General features: G+C 44.7%; 1 protein-coding gene across 1 annotated transcript in view; it reads right to left on the bottom strand.

Annotated features, from left to right (window-relative positions):
* The window catches only part of IPP (intracisternal A particle-promoted polypeptide), a 224,580-nt gene that overhangs the window by 62,887 nt on the left and 134,019 nt on the right, over positions 1 to 27,674 (bottom strand). Inside the window, exons 5-6 of the mRNA XM_086953161.1 lie at positions 5,308 to 5,475; positions 1,178 to 1,315 (exon numbers count right to left, since the gene is read on the bottom strand). Coding sequence (XP_086809287.1) covers positions 1,178 to 1,315; positions 5,308 to 5,475 — 306 coding nt within the window. The remainder of the gene's footprint in view (positions 1 to 1,177; positions 1,316 to 5,307; positions 5,476 to 27,674) is intronic.

Genomic DNA, 27,674 nt, shown 5'->3' on the forward strand with positions numbered 1-27,674 from the left:
ATATAAATAAATTAAATAGCAGAATCACGCTGGCAGTAACACACTGCGAGTGGGCAGATCGGCAAGTTCAGCAGATAAAATAGGCAAAGCAGCAAACAGAATGGTCAGAGCGGCAGTTCTAACATGCAATTATTTCCAGCCAAGATTTGAGCAAAAGCGCTGCACAGACGATACCTTAGCAGCAGGGGAGCGACCACTCAGCTCGGAAGCGTAGAGCGAGTCACGGCGCTTCTAGGTGTGTGAGCGCTGTTTGTTGTCTGTGGGAGGGCGCTTCAGCTGGGAGGCGGGGCGGGCTAAGGAGGACGACAACAACACCAAAATGGAGGTGGAGGGGTCAGGGCGGCAGGAGAGCTTGGGGGGGAAACGCAAGTACTGCAACAGGGTCGCGCTGGTCAACAGAATGCAAATTAGCAAAAGCGGCGATATATAAATAAATTAAATAGCAGAGTCACGCTGGCAGTAACACACTGCGAGTGGGCAGATCGGCAAGTTCAACAGATAAAATAGGCAAAGCAGCAAACAGAATGGTCAGAGCGGCAGTTCTAACATGCAATTATTTCCAGCCAAGATTTGAGCAAAAGCGCTGCACAGACGATACCTTAGCAGCAGGGGAGCGACCACTCAGCTCGGAAGCGTAGAGCGAGTCACGGCGTTTCTAGGTGTGTGAGCGCTGTTTGTTGTCTGTGGGAGGGCGCTTCAGCTGGGAGGCGGGGCGGGCTAAGGAGGACGACAACAACACCAAAATGGAGGTGGAGGGGTCAGGGCGGCAGGAGAGCTTGGGGGGGAAACGCAAGTACTGCAACAGGGTCGCGCTGGTCAACAGAATGCAAATTAGCAAAAGCGGCGATATATAAATAAATTAAATAGCAGAGTCACGCTGGCAGTAACACACTGCGAGTGGGCAGATCGGCAAGTTCAGCAGATAAAATAGGCAAAGCAACAAACAGAATGGTCAGAGCGGCAGTTCTAACATGCAATTATTTCCAGCCAAGATTTGAGCAAAAGCGCTGCACAGACGATACCTTAGCACACTCAGCTCGGAAGCGCCACTGAATTGTCAGGATGCACCTGCTATCACAAACTGAAGCTTATCACACAAACAATTAGGTACACAAACGAGTGCCAAATAGGCTTCAGGGGAAGAAAGTTCTTTGGGACAGTGAACCATTCATGTTACCCAGTGCATATATGCCTCCAAAACAAGAACACACTCCGAGTCCACATCGTGGGTGATTCATGGATGCCACCGCTGCCCACTGCTTCGTTACAGGATCGTAGCATTCGGCACAGTCGAAGATCATGGAATCCTTTTCACCTTTGGGAAGCAGAAGACAACAAAAGATCATCGACAAAGAAATAAGCTCGGAAACAGAGGACAGCTTAGCAAGCTCGACAAAGGCTCAGCAAGACACAGGCAGGCTCAAAAACAAGAGAGCTTAAACAAGAAATTGATAACCTAAACAACCTACAGGGAGTCTCAGTTATCAAAAATGGAGCCTTGAAACCTAAAACTCTGGTCACAAGCCCAAACCATCTCATAAGAAGAGGGATCTAACTTAATTCAGAATGATCAGCTCAAATGAGAAGAAAAAACAATTGGGCCTCTCTTGCAAAAATGAAGAAACACTTCTCTAGGAAATAAATAAAAAAGTTCTTAAAATAGATGTAGCTTCTCTGTTTTGAATATTGCTTAACAGAAAAAGGCATAAAAACAACGTAAAGATAGCTTTTAATAGGTTAGATCATACAGTGTGTTAGCTTGAAATACATAAATACCCTTTCTGCAGGTAGTTTATTGAAAAGATCAATTACATTCTTCCTTTATAGAGAAGAGCGATCTACTTACGTTTTTGAGTCTGGGAAAGATAAACACAAATTTGATAAAAGCAGGAAAGAACAACAGATTCATTTATGTTTATCTAGTACAATCAGAATCAATGCATCAATGAGGGAAAAGAAAATATGTGTTTAGTTATCTCGGTAAACACTTATTTCTGTGTTGAATTTCATTTTACTGAATGTTAAAGATGAAATTCCGGGTTGGTAAGAAGAGCACAGAACCAACATGTTAATGACTGTTTGCTGAGTTCAGCTGTCCATAAAGCAATTATCTGACGACCAGAGTTAGCTAAGTGCCAAAAGCCCTTTTGTGTACATCTTTTCATAATAATGGGTGTCCTGGTCTAGACAGGATAGGATGTCTGTGCCTGCAGGGATCAGAAAGTTGAATAACCAGTTTCACCGTCATCTCTGCACACAAGGGGAGGAGGGCCCATTCCTATTCTTTGAGTGTCCCTTGCAGAGTGCATGACAGTTTGGGAACGGGATGGAAGATTTGGAGAAGCTGGACATTATGGGCCTGATTCAATACTAAACTTACTACTATTTTGGTATTCACAGAATGCACTTACTACTTTAGGCATTCACAGAATGAACTTACTACTTTTGGTATTCACAGAAGTTAGGATTTTGTCTTAAATTTGTCTTAAGACAAACTTAAGACAGACTTAAGACAGACTTAAGACAAAATCTTAACTTCTGCGAATAACAAAAGTAGTAAGTTCATTCTGTGAATGCCAAAAGTAGTAAGTGCATTCTGTGAATACCAAAATAGTAGTAAGTTTAGGATTGAGTCTTAAATTCATTCTGTGAATCGGGCCCTATGTGAGGAATTACACATCTTGTAAGTTATATTTATCCATTTTGAAGGCCACATAGGTTTGCATTTTTTTTTAATCTGTCTTTTGGTGTTCCTATTAACGATCATCACACATGTGCATAATGTTAGGCCCTAGGCTAGAAATGGCAGTGTCTTGCTTGCTGCGACTCATGATGTAGTTCGGCATGATCATTCTCTGATGTGAGTTTGCCCAGTATTGCCATTATGGGAAATGCAATTTGGGGATTTTGTGCAGGGTCAGGCGTGATGCACTGGGGAATAAGCAAGTGAAAGGACCCTGTATTTTGACGTTCTGGTTGCTTTGTATTATGGGCATTTTCTAGGGCGGATCCTTTATCATGGCTGGGGTGTTTATGTTTGTGTGTGAGTTGGGGGGGGGACTAAAGGGTGGCAGTAACAGACAGTGCGGAGACGTTCATTATATGAATGAAAAAATGTTGGCTGCATATAGTGCCACAGACTGCCCAGGTTACCTTCAGACTAGAAGCCCCCACCTTCCACTCACACAAATACTACTATCTTCAGTTCAACCAATTAAGCTCCTGTACAATACATAAAACCCATAAAAAAGCAAGAACTACGACCAAACCCTCAGAGCAACATTAGTACCTTGAAAGAAACACCCAAGTACAATCTGAAATCTTGAAGTCATGCTCAGCTGAAAAAGGGTGTCCAGTCTAAATGCAATCTCTACTGATAGGTAACCATGGGCAATGAACTCCGTTCCGCTGCTACTGCACCCACAACCCTTTGATAAAAACAACTTTACCTTTACATGCTAAAAAGCATATAACCAATTCACAAAAGTGAACTTTGATGAAATGGAGTAGGGGTGGGAAGGGAGGTGGGAAAGTGCAACGGCAGGGAAGGCCCCAAGATTTCCCGTGCTCTCCTGGCTGGGATAACAGGCATGCGAACTGTGGAGTACAAGGCCTTAACCGCTATACTGTTTCTAATTAACAATGCAATGTTTAAATTGACCGGTGCCAAATATCCAATCAATGACCTTTAAAGTTACATAAAATAAAAATGGAAAAGTTGCGCTAGCGGTTGGTTGTAGCTGAATGTTGACACTGCACCGACGAATATATACTCCTGCGAATGTGATTGTACGGATGCAACCATAAAAACAAATAAAAAATTAAAAAAAAGTGAACTTTGAAAAATACCAGGCAATGAGAGAGGTGATGATTTTGGGGTCACCCCTAACCTAGTGGAAGGGCAAGTAGATGCATTGAACACAAAGAGCATATCATGCTGAATGATTCAATGGTGGTCCCATCCTCCTAGGACCACCCCAAGCAAAGTTATGGGCAAAAATACAATCCCAACCAAAGGCCCAGCAAAGCATTATGGGTCGGGCGAGCGAGATTCTAGAGTTTAGTGAATATTATAGTATTAGCTCTCAGCTGAGCCTGAGAGCCTGCCCCTTGAGGAATGTTTTGGTATTGGATACTATAACATTCACTGCAGTCTAGAATCTCGTCCCATAATGCTTTGCAGGGCCTTTGGTTGGAATTGTATTTTTGCCAATAACTGTGCTTGGGGGGCGAGAGGGGGGCTAGGAGGTTGGGACCACCACCAATCGTTGATACTACTATTGGACTTTTTTCAGCCACCTCTGTTTACTGCTATGCTTTACGTTTGCTCAATGGCCATGTCCGACACACAGGAAGAAAGGCACACTTCATTAGAAACATTTTTCCAGCCAGAAGCAAAATATTAAAGACAAGACTGTGACAATCCTTAATGGGGGCTTCAGCACTGAGCAGAGGAGAACATATAAATTCAAAATAATGCTCACATTTGGGGGAGCTTCAATATGGATAAACCAAGGTCATAAGCTTCCTATCGCAGCACCCAGCATAGAGACTCCTCTTCCCCATATCTTCTGCATTATGCAAGGAAGAGACAAACGCATACTAACAGAAATGGAGCAGTCGCTACAACCTGTTCTTAAGGCGCGTGTCAGCCCAAGATGCTTAACTCTGTAGGTGTGACATCCTTTTCAGCCAGAAGGAGCCAGTACCGTATACACAGAAGGACTACTTGCACATCAGTAGCCACTGTTTGGGGGTAACTGCTTACAAGGATGGATGAAATCAGCTGAGCAAATAATAAGTGTTCTTTCTTCTTACCGGAACTACTTTTCCCACCTACACTGTTTAAAATGCAGTTAATATGAATACAACAAAACATTTTCACTGCTTTTACTATACATGTCATTTCCCTTCAACACACTTTTACAATCAGAATGAATGCAAGAAACAGAAATTAACAGTTATTCCTTTCATGTTTTTAGCAAGCTGAGGAAAGTGCTAGGTTTTATAAGCTGCCAACCTAACATATGAGCTAGAAGATAATGTAAGAATCTTTACAAAGCATTCCCCTTGTTTAAAATAAAATTATATCTCTAAATCAATTTGAAATACATTTTTGGTGGGAAAAAAATCCATATGCTATAACAAGCTGATAAAATGATGATGTTGTGTCTTCTTAACATGCTTAAATGCCTACTTCCCATTAGTACTAGTGTTTGTGCAGGAGGGATAGTGGTCCTCTCACACACAGGGAAAATGGTTGTTGGAAAAGGTAAAACGGGGATGTGGACCATAAACATCATTTACCTCCAATGGCATAGATGAGTCCTTCCAGCGAAGTCACACCCAGCCCACTGCGGGCCTGGTGGAGAGAAGATACAGTGGTCCAGTATTGGCTGAAGGTGTCGAAGCGCTCCACACAGCTCAGTGCACGGCTGTCACTCCAACGACCGCCCTGCAGCCTAGTGTATCCACCTATAGACCAGAGAAAGAGGAAAACAACATTAGTTGATAATATCAGTGACAACCCAAAACTGATCAGGATGCAATGTGCCATCACGAGAACATAAACTACTTCTCATTCTACAAACTCACAAAAACATTGACTAGCTCCCAAGGCCAATAAAGACAAATTTAATCAATGAAAATGTATATTTCTTCTGGTTCCTGAAACCGGCAAGAACATTAGGTTCTCAGAGCCACAGCTTTCACTACGAAAGGGAATGTAACCACATCTCATCTGGAATGTTCAAAATAACACAGTTTCTTTCTAATGCCTTTGTGTTCAACTCAACCAATCAATTAATCGGCATTTGTACTTTCACCCCTAGGGGTATCTGGGTGCTGGGTTGCGAGGTCTCTGTCGTGCCAGCTCCCCCTGCGACAGGTCTTCAGGATACGGCAGGAAGAGGGAGGAAATGAGCAGAAAAAGACAACACAGAGGACAGAAAAAGCAAAACAGAGGTCAGAAAAACAAATACTCTTAAAAACACACCCCCTTATTATCATCAGTGATGCCATTTGAGATGTCAGCAATGATGTCACTGACCATGTCATGAGTGATGCAATATGTGAGTTCATAAGCAGTGCATTCGGGGTGTCAGTTATAGCTAGCTCAGGTAACTATAACGACTGTATTTCAATGGGTTTGTGCGAGTGAAATCTAAACCTAAATATAACATCCCTGTAGCCTTTGTTTTTTTTAAGTGAATTTGTAAGTTTTTTTTAAATACTATTTCCTAACTATAACGTCCCTGTAACTTTATTTTTTTTATGTGAATTTCAACCATTTTTTAATCACTAGGCGCGTTTTCAGAGTGGTGGAGAAAGGTGGAAGGGTCTCCCAAAACCTACTGTGTGGGACTTATTGGAGGCATCAGGAGGGGTAGTTGGCCCCTAAGGACTCCCAGCATCTAATTGGACTTCATCCCCCATCAGTAGTGCGCCAGGAGGCGTGTTTGGAGAGTGGTGGAGAAAGGAGGCAGGGCCTCAGAGCACTTCACAGCAATTACACTGTGTGGGATTTACTGGAGCTAACAGGAGGGGTTGCTGTCCCCAAGGACCATCATGAGCCTTCTCCTTTCATTTAGTAGGGCCTGCCCAGGAGGGATGGTAGTGGGATGCGTGGTCCACTCCCACTTCAAACGTTACGTTGGCCCTGGGGAAGTGTGGTCCCTGGTTGACCAAACAACACCGCTTCCACTATTACATTTAAATTAGCCCTACGGAGTTGGTGTCCCCTGGTGCCCGGGCGACTGCGCAACCCCCCTCCCATTACATTTAATTTAGCCCCAGGGAGGTGGTGGTACTCAGGGCATTTATAAGCCCCAGGATGGCCCGTGCATCCTCCCTCCCCCTTTAAGTCCTGAAATGTACCAAAGTTAGGCCCCCTAGGAATTAGTGCCATTTTTGCAAGCACACAGTCCTTTCCCTAAAGTTTCCTTCTCACATCAACCTTTGGCACACATTGGTGGCCGTAACTCTTGGACTAGTTTCTTGAAAACACTGGCCTTGTTGACACGGAACACTTTGTGAGCACACTATTACACTGCCTTGACAGTATGTTTGTAGTTATGTCAATGTGGCGATGCAATATCTGTGAAACACAAACAATGGCTGCCCAATCAAAATCTCAGCCTAAGGTACGAATACCATTTTCTATATGGAATATGCTACTTACCATTATGCATATTTTCTTGGCATGTAGGGCTGCTGACATTCATATCTGTGCATAGATCGCCGCCTAGTGTTGGGTCCGGATGATTGCACCTTGTTGTCCTGGAAGAGTCTTCGAAGTATCACGAGATAGGTGACTCCTCCCCTGGACCATAGTGCGCATGGGCATCTTCTCCATCTTCAGATTGTTTTTCGCCATTGTGGCAAAGATGGAGATAGTAAAGTAAGAGATGGCCATGCAAAAGATAATGCTGCAGCTGCAACAGGCAGGCGGGGGGGGGGGGGGGTGGGGCGATATGATTGTCAGCAGACCCCCTGCTACCATACTTGTGAGTAGCAAATTCTGTTAGAGGCATGTGGGCTGCTGAATTCATATCTGTGCATAGACTGTATAGCAGTATCTCCTCTAGCGGTGGTTACCTGTGCCAGCTGCAGCAGTTTGAAAGAGTTTTGAGGACAACCTGGCCTACAGCAGCTTGCTGCTTTGCTTGCACGTCTACACAGTAATGTTTTGTGAAAGTGTGTATGGTAGTCCAAGTGGCTGCTCTATATATGTCTTCAAGAGGAACATTTCCTAGGAAAGCCATGGATGCCCCCATTTTTTGCGTAGAGTGTGCTCTTGGGGGTACAGTTAAAGTGCGTTTAGCCTTTTGATAACATATTTGAATGCATTTAACTATCCATCTGGCTATTCCTGACTTTGATATGGGATTTCTTTTACGTTGTGGTGAAAAAGCAACAAATAAGTGCTTTGTTTTTCTAAATGATTTCGTTCTGTCTACATAATAAAGCAGAGCTCTTTTTACATCCAGTGTGTATAGGGCTCTTTCTGCTACTGACTGTGGATTTTGGAAGAACACTGGCAGTTCTATTGATTGAATTAATATGGAAAGTGGATACGACCTTTGGCATAAACTTAGGGTTTGTTCTAAGAACTACCCTGTTAGCATATATTTGCATGAAGGGTTCTTGAATTGTTAGTTAGTTAGTGCGTGTAGCTCGTCTGAGTGAGGTAATGGCAATCAAGAATGCCACCTTCCATGTTAGAAATTGCAATTCGCATGAGTGTAGAGGTTCGAAAGGAGGTCCCATAAGTCTGGTAAGTACTATATTTAGGTTCCAGACTGGGGAAGGTGGGTGCCTTGGAGGAATCCCCCTTTTAAGAGCCTCCATAAAAGCCTTGATTGCTGGTACACTAAACAGTGAAAGGTGTTGCCTGTTTTGAAGGTATGCTGCTATAGCAGCAAGGTGTAGTCTTATTGAAGAGTATGCTAGGTTGCATCTTTGAAGATGCAGTAGGTAACATATAATGTTCTGAATGGAAGCATCTAATGGGTTGATTTGGTTATTGTTGCAGAAAATAACAAATCTTTTCCATTTAGCTGCATAGCATACTCTAGTAGTTGGTCGTCTTGCCTCCTTGATGATGTTCATGCAGTCTGGAGGCAAGTTAAGGTATCCAAATTCTAAGATTTCAGGAGCCATATCGCTAGGTTCGTCTGATTGGGATCTGGGTGTCTGATTTCTCCATGGTTCTAATTTAGAAGATGGGGTGCGAGGCGCAGCCTTTGATGAGGAACTACTGAAAGCTCCAGGAAAGTTGTGTACCATGGCTGTCTCGCCCATGTGGGAGCAACTAGGATCAGTGTGAGTGACTGTTGCCGTATTTTGCGTGCCACCAGCGGAATCAGTGGTGCTGGGGGAAAAGCGTACGCAAATCTGCCTGACCACTTCATCTATATCACATTGCCTTGTGACAACGGATGTGGGAACCTGGCGGCAAAGTACCGACATTTTGAGTTTTTGTTTGTGGCAAACAGGTCTATCCCTGGGTACCTCCACTATTCGAAGAGTGGCTAGAGAACTTGGAGGTGAATCTCCAATTCGTGTAGTTGTTGGCTGTGTCTGCTGAGCAGATCCGCTATTTGATTGTCTTTCCCTGGGATGTGTTCTGCTAGGAATAAAAATTAATTTTGGAATTGCCCACTTCCATATGCTCTGTGCCAAGTGGGACAGCTGTGGGGAGTGTGTTCCTCCCTGTTTCATGATATAGTACATGGCTGTTATGTTGTCCGTCCGGATCAACACAGTCTTGCTGTACAGGTATTTTTAAAATGCTTTTAGAGCTAGGAATATTGCAGGCAACTCTAGTTGGTTGATATGCAGTTTCTTTTGTTTGACTGTCCAGAGCCCTTGAACTGTGTATTGGAGTAGGTGGACTCCCCAACTGTCAGTGATGCGTCCGTTGTTAGTACTAGTTGTGGAACTTGCTCTTGGAACAGTCGCCCCTTGGAAAGGTTTTGTGGGTTCCACCTCTGCAGAGAGTTGTAAGCGCGACTGTCTACCAACACTAGGTCTTTTAGTTGTCCTTGAGCTTGGTTCCACTGCCGTGCTAGGCATTCTTGCAATGGACACATTTGAAGTCGGGCATGAGGGACAATGAATATGCAGGACGCCATCATGCCTATGAGCTGCATGAAGACTCGAGCTGGCAAAGAGTGTTGTGGCAGAAATTTGCGAATGAGCATCTGCATGCTGGCTATCCTTGCTGAGTTTGGATATGCCTTTGCCACTGAGGTATCTATAGTAGCTCCCAGATATTGTTGTGTGTGGGATGGTTGTAGATGCGATTTTGGGTAGTTATCGAAAAACCTAGGCTGTGTAGCAGCTGAAGTGTTTGATACGTGTCTCTTGCACACTGTTCGTACGATTTTGCTTGTATTAGCCAATCATCTAGGTATGGGAACACATGGATGTGTTGCCTCCTGAGATGGGCAGCTACTGTCGCTAAGCATTTTGTACTCTTGGAGCCGTGGTTACCCCGAAGGGGAGAACCTTGAATTGGTAGTGTTGACCTTCTATTGAACCTGAGATATTTCCTGTGAGCTGGATGGATGGGTATGTGAAAATACGCATCCTTGAGGTCCAATATTGCCAAGAAGTCTCCTTGCTGGAGCAGCGGGAGCACTTTCTGTAGTGTGATCATATGGAAGTGCTCCAACAGTATGTATTGATTTAGGGGTCTGAGGTCCAATATTGGTCTGAGTGAACCGTCCTTCTTGGGAATAAGGAAGTATAGTGAGTATACTCCTGTCCCTTGGTGTTGGAAAGGGACTGGCTCTATGGCCCCCTTTTCCAGCATGCATTTCACCTCTTGTTGTAGCAGGGTGATGTGTTCTATGAACATAGGGCGGTTTCTGGGTGGTATGTTTGGTGGAGTAGAAGTGAGTTCTAGGCAATAACCATACTGGGTAATTTGTCTCACCCACCTGTCTGTGGTAATTGAGTCCCAGACAGGTAGGAATTGTTGGATCCTGCCTCCGACCGGTGTTAAATGGTCTAGAGGTAGTGTGATGAAGTCACTGTTTTGCGGCAGTGGAGGCTCTGGTGTTATTGCCTCCATGTTCTCTTCCCTTATTATTGTTGCCCCTATAACCTCCTCTGTTGGAGTTCTTGTTAAAGGAACCTTGTGTGTTGCTTTTGTATGTAGATGAGGTTTGTGAAGTATTGCCTTGTGTAGCTTCTCTGTATGAGGAGCGTCGAAAGGAACCTCTGTGTTGTTGAAACTGCAATGCACCCATTGATTTTGCGGTTTCTGTATCCTTTTTCTTTTAGTCTAAAATGGTGTTGACTGCAGGGCCGAAAAGGAAGTCTTGATTGACTGGTTGGTTAAGAATGGTGGATTGCACCTCGTTCTTAAAACCAGAAATGCGTAGCCATGCATGTCTTCGTAATAAGCCGTTAGTGTTAATGGACCTGGCTGCAGTGTCAGCTGCGTCTAGCGCACATTTAATGGAGGCGTTTGTAATAAATTTCCCCTCTTGTATGAGGTCGTTAGCTTGTGCTTTGAAAGGCTCAGGCAGGTGTTGCATCAAACTTTCAAGCTGGTCATAGTTTGCTCTGTCGTAACGAGCTAGTAGAGCTTGTGTATTTGCAATTCTCCATGAATTGGAGGCCTGTGATGCTACTCTTTTACCAGAGGCCTCTAGTATTTTAGACTTCTTTTCAGGAGGTGGAGCTTCTCCTGTTCTCTGCGAGTTGGCCCATTTGCGTGCATTAGCCACTACTAGTGAATCTAATGGCAACTGACCTCTGATATAAGTAGGAGCTGTAGGGGCCACTCTATATTTCTTTTCAATCCTGGGATTGATTACACGTGCCCCGGCTGTATATATAAATATATCTGGCACGTGTTTTAGCACAGCTTTCAACATAGGAAGTGTTCTGACATTTTTCTCAGAAGTAGGGAATATGTCAAATAAAAAGTCTTCTTCTAAAGGTTCATTGTGCATGTCTACATTGTGGTACTGCGCTGCCCTATCGATTAGCTGGTTGAAGACAATGGTGTCGTCAGTAGGTGATGGCTTTGTTGGGTATGAGGAGGTGTCAGGGATGGGATGCGTGTCATATGGATCAGTCGGCTCTACCCATGGTTCATTTTGAGGGTTAGGATCCTCTGGATAGTTAAAAGCATATTGAGGATCTTCCTCTGTGTCGCCCTCCTTGTCCCCAGAGTGCGAGGAAGTAAGGAGTAAAAGGCGTAGTAGGCATAGTGGCATAGAAAGGAATGAAGGGTCTAGAGCAGAGGTCCTCAAACTTTTGGATGCCGAGACCCCCCTGTCAACATTTTCAAGCGTAAGGACCCCCTCCTGTTGTGAGTGCATGGTGATCAGTGTGAGTCCATTATGATCACTGTGAGTGCAGGGTGAGTGGGTGAATGTTGTGAGTGCATGGTGATCAGTGTGAGTGCATGGTGATCAGTATGAGTGCATGGTGATCAGTGTGAGTGAATTGTGATCAGTGTGAGTGCATTGTGATCAGTGTGAGTGCATTATGATCACTGTGAGAGCAGGGTGAGCGGGTGAATGTTGTGAGTGCATGATGATCAGTGAGAGTGCATTGTGATCACTGTGAGTACATTATGATCACTGTGAGTGCAGGGTGAGTGGGTGGATGTTGTGAGTGAATGGTGATCAGTGTGAGTGCATAATGATGAGTGTGAGTGCATTGTGATCAGTGTGAGTGCATTATGATCACTGTGAGTACAGGGTGAGCAGGTGAATGATGTGAGTGCATTGTGATCAGTGTGAGTGCATTGTGATCACTGTGAGTGCAGGGTGAGTGGGTGAATGTTGTGAGTGCATGGCGATCAGTGTGAGTGCACTGTGATCAGTGTGAGTGCATTGTGATTACTGAGTGCAGTGATTGGTGTGAGTGCATGGTGAATGGTGTGAGTGCATGGTGATTGGTGTGAGTGCATGGTGAATGGTGTGAGTGCATGGTGTGAGTGCATGGTGATTGGTGTGCGTGCATGGTGATTGGTGTGCGTGCATGGTGATTGGTGTGCGTGCATGGTGATTGGTGTGAGTGCATGGTGATCAGTGTGAGTGCATGGTGATCAGTGTGAGTGCATTGTGATCAGTGTGAGTGCATTGTGATCAGTGTGAGTGCATTATGATCACTGTGAGTGCAGGGTGAGTGGGTGAATAGTGTGAGTGCATGGTGATTGGTGTGAGTGCAGGGTGAGCGGGTGAATGATGAGAGTGCATTGTGATCAGTGTGAGTGCATTGTGATCACTGTGGGTGCAGGGTTAGTGGGTGAATGCTGTGAGTGCATGGCGATCAGTGTGAGTGCACTGTGATCAGTGTGAGGGCATGGTGATTGGTGTGAGTGCATGGTGAATGGTGTGAGTGCATGGTGAATGGTGTAAGTTCATGGTGAATGGTGTGAGTGCATGGTGAATGGTGTGAGTGCATGGTGATTGGTGTGAGTGCATGGTGATCAGTGTGAGTGCATGGTGATCAGTGTGAGTGCATGGTGATCAGTGTGAGTGCATGGTGATCAGTGTGAGTGCATGGTGATCAGTGTGAGTGCATGGTGATCAGTGTGAGTGCATGGTGATCAGTGTGAGTGCATGGTGATCAGTGTGAGTGCATGGTGATCAGTGTGAGTGCATTGTGATTGCTGTGAGTGCATGGTGATCAGTGTGAGTGCATGATGATCAGTGTGAGTGCATTGTGATTGCTATGAGTGCATGGTGATCGCTATGAGTGCATGGTGATCAGTTTGAGTGCCTTGCGATCGCTGGGAGTGCAGGGTGAACGTGAAAGTAAAGGCGAGAATGAGAAGTGAGTAGTCTGAAAGCAGGGTGCATTCCCAGAAACTTGAAGCGTAGGGTTTCAGATATAAGTTAAACTATTGCTATAATGGCATTAATCAGGATTCGAGGGTGGAGGAAATAAATAATGTGCTGATCCTGCAACAAACTTCCATTCTTATGATTAGGGTTACCAGCTCATTATTTTGATGGCCCAGAAATAAGCAGTCACCTAAAGCTGTATTTTTAGCACTTATCTGTGAATATTTAGAACAGCATATATAAATAGAAAGCACTTTTAATTGTGTTCTAGGGCTGCCTCAATGATCCATGACTTATAATTAAAGAGAATAAAGACAGAAAAGTCACATAACTAATTAATACATACTTTCTTATTTATAACTCAATTTAGTGTCAAGAGCAGGTCTCTGCAGGATCTCTAAATAACAATTGGCAGGCATATTTCATTTGGCAACCCAACTTTATATTTCTTTGTATTAAATGCATTCTCACACTACAGCAGTAAGTGTAAAAATACAAATGTAAGGAATAGGCAGAGTGGGGGCCCAGGGGGTACTGGAACCATAAGAAAACTAAGCCTTGGTAATCAGTTAACAAAGGCATGTAAATATGCTAATGGTCTTTAAAGACCTGTGAAAAACTCGGCCGGAGATAAGACTCCAGACACCTCCCAGCCGAGGCCCAAGGAGCGCGAGCGAGACACAGGATGGGGGACGAGGGGGGCTGAAGCCCTGGAGGCCAGGGGAGAAGTGACGCTGTGAAGGCGCGACCCCCTTTGCATCGCTCCACGGCCCCCCTAGGGGTCGCGCCCCACAGTTTGAATACCCCTGGTCTAGAGGGAGAAGTCCCAAAGTACTTTTTCTTTAGACGAATGGGGGAATGAGAGTCCGTGTCCAATGGCCTCTTTTTCCTGTGTAGGATTGTGACTTTACCAGTCTCAGGGTTGATATATATTTTTGCCTGATCCTCTGAGGGCTCTGGATGGAAGAGTTCTTCTTCCACTGTCCGTGGCTGTGTCTTTGACTTTTTTGGCTCAGTCTTTTGTGGATCGACCGCTGCCTTTGGGTCTACCTTTTTTGGTTCGACGACTTTCGGTGCCTTATTGCTCTTCCTTGGCTCGGTTTCTTTGTTCGGGTCGACGACTGATTGCAGATCGACCGGATCTTTAGGTACAATGCGCTTTCTGTGCTCGACAGGTTTTTTGGGTTGACTGTCTTTTGGAGGATCGACGATTTTTCTCGGGTCAACGGGTTTTTGAGGAGCACTTGGGTTTGGGTTGGTGCCTTGGTTTGGCCACAGGCTTCGGTATGACGCCCTCTGTGTCGGCGGCCTTCTGCGGTCCGACGACTTTTGGCGCAGCGGCCTTCTTTGGGTCGGCGGCCTTCTTTGGCTCGACGGACTTCTTTAGTTCTGCGCTTTTTGGCTCAACGGCCTTCCTCGGGTCGATGCCCTTAGGCTGTACGGCCTTCGGTTCGACGCCCTTCGGGTCGACTACCTTTTTGGGATCTAGAACCTTCTTTGGGATAACGTTACTTATGCTTGGGGTCTCTGAAGGCTTAATCTTTGTTTTCAGAGCCGAGCCGGATGGCAGGGCTGCTGAATGATGTTTTGGATCTTGGCGAAGGCCTTTAGGCGATGCCTCGATCGGAGCCTTCTTAACGGGGTAATTGGTGTCGGGGGTAATGTACTCACGGTTTGCCCCGGTTGGATTTCTTCATCGGAGCCTGAGTGGTCCTCGACGGTGACGATCTCTAGATCCGAATCTTCCCCTTCTGGAAGTTCTTGTTCATCCTCGAAGATGTTGTCTGGCTCCGGTGCCTGTCGCTGCATCTCTTGCCTAGCGGCCCGTCAAATCCGGATCGTTTTCTTCAAACGGGCTAGGCAGGTTTCTTCCTTGTGGTCTGGTGATAGGCACTTGTTGCATACTGTGTGTCTGTCAGTATGCGGGAACTTGGAGTGGCATTGTGGGCACCTTTTGTACAGGCTCCTTTCCATCGACAGCAGGCCCACGTGGCTTCGAAAAGGCCCAATGGCCCGCTTCGACGACCGAGTCGAGATGGAAAGCTTGATCGAGTCAAGACGTACCGAGCGAGAACAATACCGTCGAAGTCGAAGGCCTTTTGGCCTCTAGAAAAGTTTAGTTTCGATTCCGAAGTTGGAGTATAGGAATAACATCCAAACACAATGGCGGAAAAAAACAATCTGAAGATGGAGAAGATGCCCATGCGCACTATGGTCCAGGCGAGGAGTCACCTATCTCGTGATACTTCAAAGACTTCCAGGACAACAAGGTGCAATCATCCGGACCCAACACTAGGCGGGGATCTATGCACAGATATGAATTCAGCAGCCCACATGCCTCGAACATAAAGTTTTGTTTCCTGACATAATCAGAAGAGACACTTCTGCTGACTTCGAAGGGTCCCTGCATGCTGAAACTTTCACCTAACAGCTGACCGACATCTCTGTGAGGGTTGTCCAGTTTGTGACCAATAGGGGTCTTAACCCCATGTTACCATCCGGTAACATGGGGTTAGATCATCCAGGAGAGGGCTTCAAGGCAAAACATATATCTGCACCCTAGCCACGTTGGTTAGGGTTTCTATTGTAGGAGTGTGCTACACAGCTGTACTGTTATATATGTATGCATATATAAGTTGTGAAAACAAAATGGTTGATCTATTCATTTTGTTCACTAATCTGACATTCAGTATATATTTTTTCAGCTTCGGTCTAATAATCATTGCAGCCCATATATTCCATGCAAGAATCACTACAGTTCAAAAAATATTGGAAACCGTCCTCTCTGCTGTCTTTGTATATTTCTCTGAGCAAAGAAGAGCATGAGCGACTAAGCAAAAAGTTGGAAGTCTGTCACCACGGTTCCCGAGGGAACAGAGTTGTCATGTTCAGTGGTTGCCAGAACTATTCGCCCCTGTTTAAGTTTGGGGGATAATGGTGGCACTGTAAGCTAGTTGGTCCAAAGGACAACCTATCCTGTGGGGTGCATGTAATCAGTCTGGCATCATCCTAAGATTAGGTTGCCCCCCTCCCCAAACGTGCAGTTCCTACTGTTGGGTGGAAACTACATGACCTGGCACCTCCAACGTTGGTTGGTTTCTTATTATGTATAGATCGACTGAGCAGCTCTATTGTGCTTCCTCAGAGATACCCACACATCTTTTTGACCCGGAGATGTCCATGGTGGTGGGGAAACCTCCTCCTCCGCAGAGTAGGTATATCTAATGTATCTGCCGTTGGTAAAATTAAGCTTGAAAGGATATTGTTCCCAAAGTGTTACCCGAAATCTGTAATGCTTCATTCTCAAAATATTCAGAAAAGGGGGTGGTGATGATCAAGCCCTGGTCTTTGGACTGGGTAAGAGTGGTCTGCTTAATTCAGACACTCTGTTCATCACCACCCCCTTTTCTGAATCATTTTGTCCACCATAAGCGTGGAAGGGTATACTCAGATGTGAGTCCCTTGCTCATTGCACCATCAGGATTCAAGCAAGCCGGGCCGACGAAGGCTGAAATGCCAGAAACCGGTCCCCGGAAGCTTGTTTCCTTCCCAGTAGAAGAATTGGCTTGGTAGTTTGGTTTGCCCTGTTCCCATCATGCACTGGGACAGGAACAGACTAATTTGCATGTAGCCAGGTTCTGAGCTGGGATGGTGCAGTGAGCTAAAAAACGGTGATGGATCAAGCCCTGATCTTTGGACTGGGTAAGAGTGGTCTGCTTAATTCAGACACTCTGTTCATCACCACCCCCTTTTCTGAATCATTTTGTCCACCATAAGCGTGGAAGGGTATACTCAGATGTGAGTCCCTTGCTCATTGCACCATCAGGATTCAAGCAAGCCGGGCCGACGACGGCTGAAATGCCAGAAACCGGTCCCCGGAAGCTTGTTTCCTTCCCAGTATAAGAATTGGCTTGGTAGTTTGGTTTGCCCTGTTCCCATCATGCACTGGGACAGGAACAGACTAATTTGCATGTAGCCAGGTTCTGAGCTGGGATGGTGCAGTGAGCTAAAAAACGGTGATGGATCAAGCCCTGATCTTTGGACTGGGTAAGAGTGGTCTGCTTAATTCAGACACTCTGTTCATCACCACCCCCTTTTCTGAATCATTTTGTCCACCATAAGCGTGGAAGGGTATACTCAGATGTGAGTCCCTTGCTCATTGCACCATCAGGATTCAAGCAAGCCGGGCCGACGACGGCTGAAATGCCAGAAACCGGTCCCCGGAAGCTTGTTTCCTTCCCAGTATAAGAATTGGCTTGGTAGTTTGGTTTGCCCTGTTCCCATCATGCACTGGGACAGGAACAGACTTATTTGCATGTAGCCAGGTTCTGAGCTGGGATGGTGCAGTGAGCTAAAAACAGTGATGGATCAAGCCCTGATCTTTGGACTGGGTAAGAGTGGTCTGCTTAATTCAGACACTCTGTTCATCACCACCCCCTTTTCTGAATCATTTTGTCCACCATAAGCGTGGAAGGGTATACTCAGATGTGAGTCCCTTGCTCATTGCACCATCAGGATTCAAGCAAGCCGGGCCGACGACGGCTGAAATGCCAGAAACCGGTCCCCGGAAGCTTGTTTCCTTCCCAGTATAAGAATTGGCTTGGTAGTTTGGTTTGCCCTGTTTCCATCATGCACTGGGACACGAACAGACTAATTTGCATGTAGCCAGGTTCTGAGCTGGGATGGTGCAGTGAGCTAAAAAACGGTGATGGATCAAGCCCTGATCTTTGGACTGGGTAAGAGTGGTCTGCTTAATTCAGACACTCTGTTCATCACCACCCCTTTTTCTGAATCATTTTGTCCACCATAAGCGTGGAAGGGTATACTCAGATGTGAGTCCCTTGCTCATTGCACCATCAGGATTCAAGCAAGCCGGGCCGACGATGGCTGAAATGCCAGAAACCGGTCCCCGGAAGCTTGTTTCCTTCCCAGTATAAGAATTGGCTTGGTAGTTTGGTTTGCCCTGTTCCCAGCATGCACTGGGACAGGAACAGACTAATTTGCATGTAGCCAGGTTCTGAGCTGGGATGGTGCAGTGAGCTAAAAAACGGTGATGGATCAAGCCCTGATCTTTGGACTGGGTAAGAGTGGTCTGCTTAATTCAGACACTATGTTCATCACCAACCACTTTTCTGAATCATTTTGTCCACCATAAGCGTGGAAGGGTATACTCAGATGTGAGTCCCTTGCTCATTGCACCATCAGGATTCAAGCAAGCCGGGCCGACGACGGCTGAAATGCCAGAAACCGGTCCCCGGAAGCTTGTTTCCTTCCCAGTATAAGAATTGGCTTGGTAGTTTGGTTTGCCCTGTTCCCATCATGCACTGGGACAGGAACAGACTAATTTGCATGTAGCCAGGTTCTGAGCTGGGATGGTGCAGTGAGCTAAAAAACGGTGATGGATCAAGCCCTGATCTTTGGACTGGGTAAGAGTGGTCTGCTTAATTCAGACACTCTGTTCATCACCACCCCCTTTTCTGAATCATTTTGTCCACCATAAGCGTGGAAGGGTATACTCAGATGTGAGTCCCTTGCTCATTGCACCATCAGGATTCAAGCAAGCCGGGCCGACGACGGCTGAAATGCCAGAAACCGGTCCCCGGAAGCTTGTTTCCTTCCCAGTATAAGAATTGGCTTGGTAGTTTGGTTTGCCCTGTTCCCATCATGCACTGGGACAGGAACAGACTAAGTTGCATGTAACCAGGTTCTGAGCTGGGATGGTGCAGTGAGCTAAAAAACGGTGATGGATCAAGCCCTGATCTTTGGACTGGGTAAGAATGGTCTGCTTAATTCAGACACTCTGTTCATCACCACCCCCTTTTCTGAATCATTCTCAAAATATGGCACAATATATATATCTGAGAACTGCAGATACTCAAAAATTACTACAACATGGCCTCATCTTAAATGGTGAGGAGGTTACCTTCGTGGTAGATGCACACGAAGGATTTAGGACCGAGATATTTTACTCCTGGGTGAAATTCAGTCCTGCAGAGAATGCTACACAGGTATTTCACGAATATGATGCGAGTGAAACACAAGACGAATACACTCCTTATGAGGAGACAGAAATACCATTAACATACCAAGAGCATATTAATTGGTTTAAAGGCGACCTTCCACATAGTATACAAAACATAAGACTGGGCCCACTCAGTAATGAGGGGGCAAAATGGCCAGTCCAAGCCAGTTAGACACCGTACCCAAATTTTGATCAACTGACCGCAGGACAGGTAAGAGGATTTTACAATAACTTAGAAACAATATTTAGAAATCTTACACATTACGTGATGCAAACACTAACACTTGCTCCTGCACAAACTGTTAAAGTGGTAGCTTCTCAGTTAGCTACACCAGGGATTAGCCCACAAACATTGAATGCAGTGATGGGTAAAATACCCACCTAAAGCCAACAAATTTCATTTTTGATTACACGAAAAACAAATCAGCTTGCAGCAGTAAAAAAACATAGAATATTAAGGATTTGCTTGCGATGGGGATGGCTCTCCCGATACAAGATTGTGCAACATGGAGTACAGTATTTGCTGCTGTATATATTACCTGAAGTCCTGAATCAAGTGCAGTATGAGCACGGGGCAGCATCAGTTTCTTCCCTAAACTTAGGGATGAAACTAATGGGCAACTTTGACACATTTCTGCCATAATGTTGAGTAACATTAAAGGGGAAGCAGCAGCGTTAGCGATACGCCAACGCCTAAAGGGTTTGACTCCTGCCCTGCAGGAGCGTGAATTGCCTAAAAATAATCAAAGAAACCTTTGCTACACTAGTAAGAGATCATTTGGGTGCAAGACTATGAAAACCACAAGTGAAGAGTAATTCTGAAAAAGATAACTCTGAGCAAGCACCTAATTCTTCAACAAACAAGAAGTGGGACAAAAAGAAAAATAAGGAGAAAACAAAATCATAGGGTGGGTCTCCTGCACAAGAATCTACAGAAAAACCTTACAATCTACGCAACCATGATAATGTTAAGCCACCCGATGGTTATCAGGATACTGGCACCTACACAATCCGAGATGTCGGATCCTAGCAAAAAAGGAAAGGATTTTCGCTCAGTCCGAGTCGGAAAATCAATAGGAAAGAAAAGATTTTCTTTCTTGAGTCCGCTCACTCACCAGAGTTTCCCAATGGTGATATGCTTCATCATAGGGCCCATCTCAATCCGCTGCGGATTGAGGCATGCTATGACTTGCGATGTTACGTAGGCGCAATATATAGTGAGGAACTATGTGTACTGCAATGATGTAGTGGAGTGGAGTGAGTACAAATACCTAACTAGTGGGCAAATTAACTTTATTCTGGCTCCTGGTCGGTATGTTAAACGGGGTGAGTTCCTAGGGGCCCTAGCTATAATGAGTTAAGGGTCCCTAGTAAACGTCAACATGTTTTGAGCCTCCCCAGAGCTCTTCTTCAGGGCAACACAGGGTCCAGCCTTGTGTGTACCACTCCAAAAGATGACATTATGCGCCCCCCTGTTTACACGAGGCGCTGTTATGACGCAGGACCCTGCCACCGCCACTACCTAGTCCTGCTGTCCCATGGGCACCCAGAGATCAGTGCTGCCGCCGGCTTCCTATCCTCGTTGCTTCGGGGTTGAGTGAGCGAGAGCCGACTGCGGGGTTTTGAAGGGGCGGTGGGCGAGGCGCCTATGGGAATTAATACAGGGAAACGTGTTTTGGGATTCTGTGGCGGAGATCCCATCTGCCATATTACAAGTTACAAGTATCATCGATATAATTTATTTATTTATTATAGAGTTTTGTATAGCGCGAACAAGACCCGTGGGTATCAGAGCGCTTAACATAGGGTAGGTGAAAAACATAACATATATATAGACAGTAAAAAGAATCACAGATATGAGGTAGATGAGATGCAATCATTCTTGACACATGTGCCAGTGTGATCAAAGTGAGTTGCAGCTCCAATTGTATCAAAAGCAAAGTATATACACATAGGTGAGGTAGATAGTTATAAGTCCCTGAGGGATGCGGTTATAAGGTCAATTAAAGATACCGTTTGGAGGTAGGTTTTGGGCCGTTTCATAACCTAGAATTAGCAAATCTTTATAATATTGATTATACTTCGCCTTTCTGATGTCATAAATGTTCTGAAGTCAAGCAGCAATAGATCAGGGCAGTGATCGATGTTCTTCTCTATTTATTGTATTTGTTCATCAAAAGGCTCTTCACTTCCCGCTTGAATGCTGCCACATTTTTGATCTTCCGAATGGTTGGAGGGAGTGAATTCCAGATTCTGGGGGCAGCTCCTGAGAATGCTCTGTCATAGGTTTTTTTCTTTCTGAAAATGGCTGGTCGTAATAGCAACTCCTCAGCGCTTCTGGCTGGTCGGTTACCTCCAGACAGCTGAATTTTCTTGGCTAGGTATCCAGGGGTGTTGTAGTGGAGCGCTTTATGAGTGATACAGGCTATCTTCATTTGGTTTCTGGCTTCGTAAGGTAGCCAGTTTAAGGCTTTCAAGTGAGGGGATATATGATCATATTTCCTAGATCCAGTGATAAGTCTTGCCGCGGTGTTGAGGCAGGCTTTTAGTGGGGCTGTGGATGTTTTTGGTAGGCCAGCTAAGGTGGTGCAGCCATATTCAATCCTAGAGATAACCAAGGATTGGATTGCCAGTTTGAGATCTGGCTCTGAGATGAATGGTTTCAGTTTTCTTAAGTAGTTCAGGTGGAAGCGGGCATTTTTAGCCATTGAGTTAATGTGGGCTTTCATGTCTAGATTCTCGTCTAGAGTTATTCCAAGCGATTTAGCTGAATTGACTAGGGTTGGGGTGCAGTTGAGCGCAGTCACGAGTTTCGTCCATTCCTTTATTTCCGCCTGGCTCCTTGGTGGTGAGATTAGTAGGAACTCTGTTTTGTGAGCATTTAGTTTCAGATGGTTGTTAGTTAGCCATTGTAGTGCCCTTTTTAATGTCTCGTTCATTAGTTCAATGTCTTTTAGGGATGCGATCTTTATGTATATCTGCGTGTCATCCGCATACATGTGATAAGATATCTGTGATTTTTGGAGAATTTCTGTAAGTGGTTCGACATATAGGTTAAACAGATCTGGGGATAACGTCGATCCTTGAGGGACTCCTATTGAGATAGGGCATGCAGATGAGATAGATTCGTTGACCCGGAATCGCTGTGTTCTGTTTTGTAAGAAGGAGTTGAACCAGTCCAGTACAATTCCCGACAATCCCATCCTGTCCTGCAGCCTGGTCAGTAGTGCTTCATGGTTTACTGTGTCAAACGCCGATGACAGGTCAAGGAGAATCAGTAGGCATGCTTGATTTTGGTCAAGTGCCTGTATCGCATCGTCGACAATATGGAGAATCGCTGTTTCCGTGCTATGTCCTGTTCTGAATCCTGACTGGCATTCGTCAAGCAAGGAGAACTTGGTGATGTGTTGGCTGAGTTGGTTCTGGACGCATTTCTCAATTAACTTGGCTAGTACAGGGATATTGGTCACTGGGCGAAAGTTGTTTGGATCTGAGGTGTCCGCTGAGGGTTTTTTGATTATGGGTGCGACTTGACCTGTTTTTAGGCAGTCAGGGAGGATCCCTTGTGACAGAGAGGCATTTATTATTTCGGTCCATATTGGAACTAAAACGTGGTTGATTTCTCTTAAGCACTTTGCCGGAAGTGGGTCTTGATAGTGATTGTTTGGTTTGATTTCTGAGAGCGTCTTGGCGATCATGTGCTGGTCGTACAGTTCGAATGTATCCCATCTTGCCTTGTTTTTTGCATAAGTACACTCCGTTGAAGAGACGGTATCGCTCAAATGCAGTCGTTCGATGGGAAGGTTCGCCACGGCGCTTTTGAGCTCTGCCTCTAGCGATTTAGCCTTCTCTGTGAAAAATGTAGAAAAGTCATCGCAGTTTAGGGATGTTTTTGTGTTCTCTTGACCGGTTTTGGCTAATTTGTTCGATTGCTGCTTTAGTATTTCAAAGAGTTTTCGTGGTCTGTTTTTGGCATTGTCTAGTTCAGATCTTATGAACTCCTTTTTTGAGTTGATGATCTTTTTGTTATATTGTCTTCTGATTATTCTGAGGGTTTTCAGCTCGGGGGATGAAGGGTGTTGTCTCCATTTTCTTTCGGCCATCCTCAGTTTGCGCCTTTCTTCATTTAGTGACTCATTAAACCATGGATTTTTTGTCTTCTCCGTGACTCTTTTCAGTTTTAATGGCATGGTGTGATTGACGATATTTTCTACCGTAGTTATGTAATGATCGGTCAGCTCATTGACATTTTCCATGTTGTTCGGTGGCTTTAGGTCTCTTTCACAGCTTTCAACCAATAGCTCCATATTTGCTTGTTTTGTGTCCCGCATCCATTTTTTGGACTGGAAGGGTTGTCTGGTCCTGCCTTTTTCCATTATGGGTATCCCGAATATTATAGCATGATGGTCAGACCAGTCGCATGGGGTTATGGAGAGGATAGTTGTATCTTTGTTCCTAGAGATAATCCAGTCTAATGTCGCTCCTTTCGAGTGTGTGGGTTGTGTGCATATTTGGGTGAGGTTTAGTTCGACGAGGAAATCTTTAAGCGTGTTGACCAGTTTATCGTTGTCGTCCTCCCAGTGTAGGTTGAAATCGCCTAGGAATATGTTTTTGGTTTCGCTGTTAGAGTTGGCCGTTATGATCTCCATTAATTCCTCTGTGAACTTTGCATTGTCCCCTGGTGGGTGGTAAAACGTATGTATGTTGCATCTTTGATTGTTAGTATATTTTATCTTAAGACCCAGGTATTCGCTTGCTTCTAGAGGGTCTGCTTGAATTTGTTTGACCTCCATATCAGATCGATAAATGCAAGCTATACCTCCCCCTATCTTTATAGGTCTACCCAGTCTCAAGATGTTATATCGAGGTGGTACTAAGAGGTCCAAGGTTGGGGATGAAGATTCCGTAAGCCATGTTTCTGTGAGGACTGCTAGATCAATGTCCTTGTTAATGATGAGGTCCGCTAAGTCCGATGCATGTTTGGTAGCCGACCGACAATTGAGTAGAAGACATGTCAGCGGATTTTCTTTGTTACTAACGTTCATATTTTCGGATTCAGTTGTTGTTAGCTGTATGTGTTGTAAATTGTGAGGGTTAGATGCTCTATCCTTCTTTCTTGATGTTCTGTTGTTGTCGAGTGGTACTGTTTCAATTCTTTCTTCGTCCATGTGGTTCAGTGGTTCATATGTTCGGATTAACGCCAGCGTTTCCTCCTTTGACAAAGATTTTGTCCTGTCTGGACGGTTATCTCTATTTTTTGCAAGCATGTTAGTCTCATTACTGATTCTTTGTGAGGAGAGTCCGAGGTTTTGAATATGCTCGATCTTTGAGAGAATGCTCTCCGTCATTGTCCCTATTTTTTCAATCACCTGTAAGGTATTAATAGTGACTTGTGTGAGCTTGCTCATTTGTTTCTGAAGTTCCTTTATATCTCTCTTGTTCTGGATAGATTTCTTAGGTGTGTCTGATCTGTTTATCCTGCCTTTGTATCCTGTTCGTCTTTGTTTTGGATCTGTTCGGATTTCCGCAGCCCTTTTCTTTGAATCCTTTGTTTGATTAACAGTCACCACATTTGAGAGTATCCCATCCACTAAACTCTAAATAAGGCCCATGTGCCCAGATGCATCAAGCATTTTTGGAGTCGCAAACGGTGCGATTCCTTAAAATCGTCCGTTTGCGATTCCAAAAATGCTTTTTGATATGAATCATTAGTTTTTGTAGAAAAGCTCTAATTTTGCGATTTTCTTAAATGCGATTGCATGTAAGGAATTGCAATTTTGCGATTCCTTACATGCAATGCATCATTTTTAAAAAATTTGCGAATTTTAAAATTGCAAGTGCAAATTACCACGAGTTTGAACCTCGTGGTAATTTGCAAAATTGTTTAAAAATGCACAAAAATGCATTTTTTAAACTGTTAAGTTACAGACACACATGTCCTTAGGACATGTGTGTCTGTAACTTATAGCTGAAAGTGCATTTCATGGGTGCAGGGGGGGGTCATTTGGACCCCCCTCTCCACCCTTGAAATGCTTTGTTGAATTACGATTTTGAAATTGCGAATTCGCAATTCCCATTCATTCCTATGGGCATTTCAGCCCATAGGAATGAATGGGAATTGCGAATTAGCAATTTCAAAATCGCATTTTTTATGCGATTCGGCAAAAATTGCGATCCTTACCGAATAGCAAAAAAAATGCGAAAACAATGATGCATACCATTTTGCGAATCCTAATTTGCGATTCGGTAATTTTCGCAAATTAGGAATCGCAAAAAAGTAGTTTGATGCATCTGGGCAATAGTCTCTAAATGGGGGATTCTAGGGCCATGGACCTATAAGTGCGCTGCATTAACATCCACTTGAGCCATAAGGATTGGAAGCTTTGCAAAAGAAGCAGCATCAAACAATGACAGGCAGAAACATAAGAGGAAGCAGTCACTTCTCTAGATGGAACAGACTTTAGCTGGCCTATTTGCAATAAAATAATGCCAAACATCGGTATCAAAAGGCCAAAGTGGGCATGGTTGTGCTTGTTCAGGCCTATTTCCTAACAGTAATGTCATTAGTGCTATTAACGCAAACACTGAAGCAGAGCAATTGCTGGGACTGGAAAGTGGCATAGAACCAGGGAGGCTAACATGTAGTTTTTACAATCTATATATGAAATGAAATGAAATGTATATTTGTAGAGCGCGATTGCTGCCCTGAGACGTCCAAGCGCTAGCGGCAAGTATGATTTGCTTAACAGAAGGAAAACGCTGAAGAATTAATGAGGAACCCTAAAGAGAAAAGTCTTCAGCTGTTTCCGAAAGGAGGAAAGGTTAGGGTTGGACCTAAGTTGCAGGGAAGTGAGTTCCATAGCTTGGCGGCATTATGAGTGAACATCCTGCCGCCAGCTCTTGTCTTTTTTATTCTAGGGACAATAGCCATAAACGCCTGGCTAGAACGAAGATTTCTGCTAGGATGATACTGTGTAATTAGATCCCGGATGATAGCCGGTCCTGTGTCCCAGAAGGCTTGGTGGGATATACACATAGCCTTGAAGGCAATTCTTTGTCGCACTAGTAGCCAATGCAGACTGCTCAGTTCAGGTTTGGCTGACAGTCTGCGCGGCAGCTGGAGCAATCTGCGGACCGCGCAATTTTGCACTATCTGTAACTCACGCAGTGTGTATTCAGGGACATCCAGATAGAGGACATTGCTAAAGTCCAAACAGGACTGAATCAGACCCTGAATGGCCACCTGCTTTGCCTCCGTAGGCAGAAGAGGAAGAACTTTCTTCAACATCCTAAGGAGACCAAAGCAGGTAGCCGAAAGTTTTGTAGCCTGGGTATTAAAAGATAGAGCTTTGTCCAGCCAGACCCCAAGGCTCTTTATATTGTCCTTGGGGGTTGGGAGGGTGCCAAGGCATGGGGGCCACAGGGAATAAAAAAAAAGTGAGGTTCCGTTTTGTTCAGCTCCGTTTTGTCCCCATTAAGTTTAAGGGAGGAAGAAGTCATCCATCCCTTTACCTCCTCCAAGCACTTTGTCAGCCCACCTGAGGACTATCCTCCTGCGCCAAGGAGACCACTAGCTGAGTGTCATCCACCTAAGAGATGATTTTAATACCTAACGGACGGACAACCTCAGCCAGTGGTCGCATGTAGATGTTAAAAAGCGCAGGGCTTAAGGAGGAGCCCTGCGGGACTCCACACCTCAGTGGCCTACTCGTGGATGCCGTATCTCCATCAAAAATTTGATTTAATAATTTAATCTTTGTTTCTTGCAAGTAGGTATTCAGGCTGGAGGTAAAACACACACTCATTCAACACTCAATTATGATACTCCCTTCGGTCTAAGTTTACATGGACTTAAACCAAAATTATTTTCGAGGTTCGGTAAAGGTTAAAATCTGACCTAGTTTTGTATAGTGTTACCGGACCATCATGCTTTAAAATGCACCACTGGTCTCTACAAAAAAAGTGTCATAAAAATCTTAAATCAATATTTGTAAAATGATACCAATTTTTCATTTCAGTGCTAAAGTCGATTTTTTTTCATCCCATCTCGACACTCTAGGGCTGAAGTGCTGCTCATTCTGAACACATGCTGAATGGGAGACCTGGATGTTAATCCTACTAAAATATTAAACTCATACCAAGTCTTACACTTGGAGGCCTAAGAAGAGGTGTGCTCTGATAAAGAAGTATCAACGCAAACTTATCAAGACAAATAAAGAAGTAAGCAACGGAAGGAACACCTACAGGCCACATACCCCTCTTTTAGCATATTCAGAGGGAGTTATGTAGGGACCAAGATCACGGACTCACCGTTGCTGCATTTTGTTCATATTTCT

Source organism: Lissotriton vulgaris, chromosome 1_2, assembly GCF_964263255.1.
Source record: "Lissotriton vulgaris chromosome 1_2, aLisVul1.2, whole genome shotgun sequence".
NCBI lineage: Eukaryota > Metazoa > Chordata > Amphibia > Caudata > Salamandridae > Lissotriton > Lissotriton vulgaris.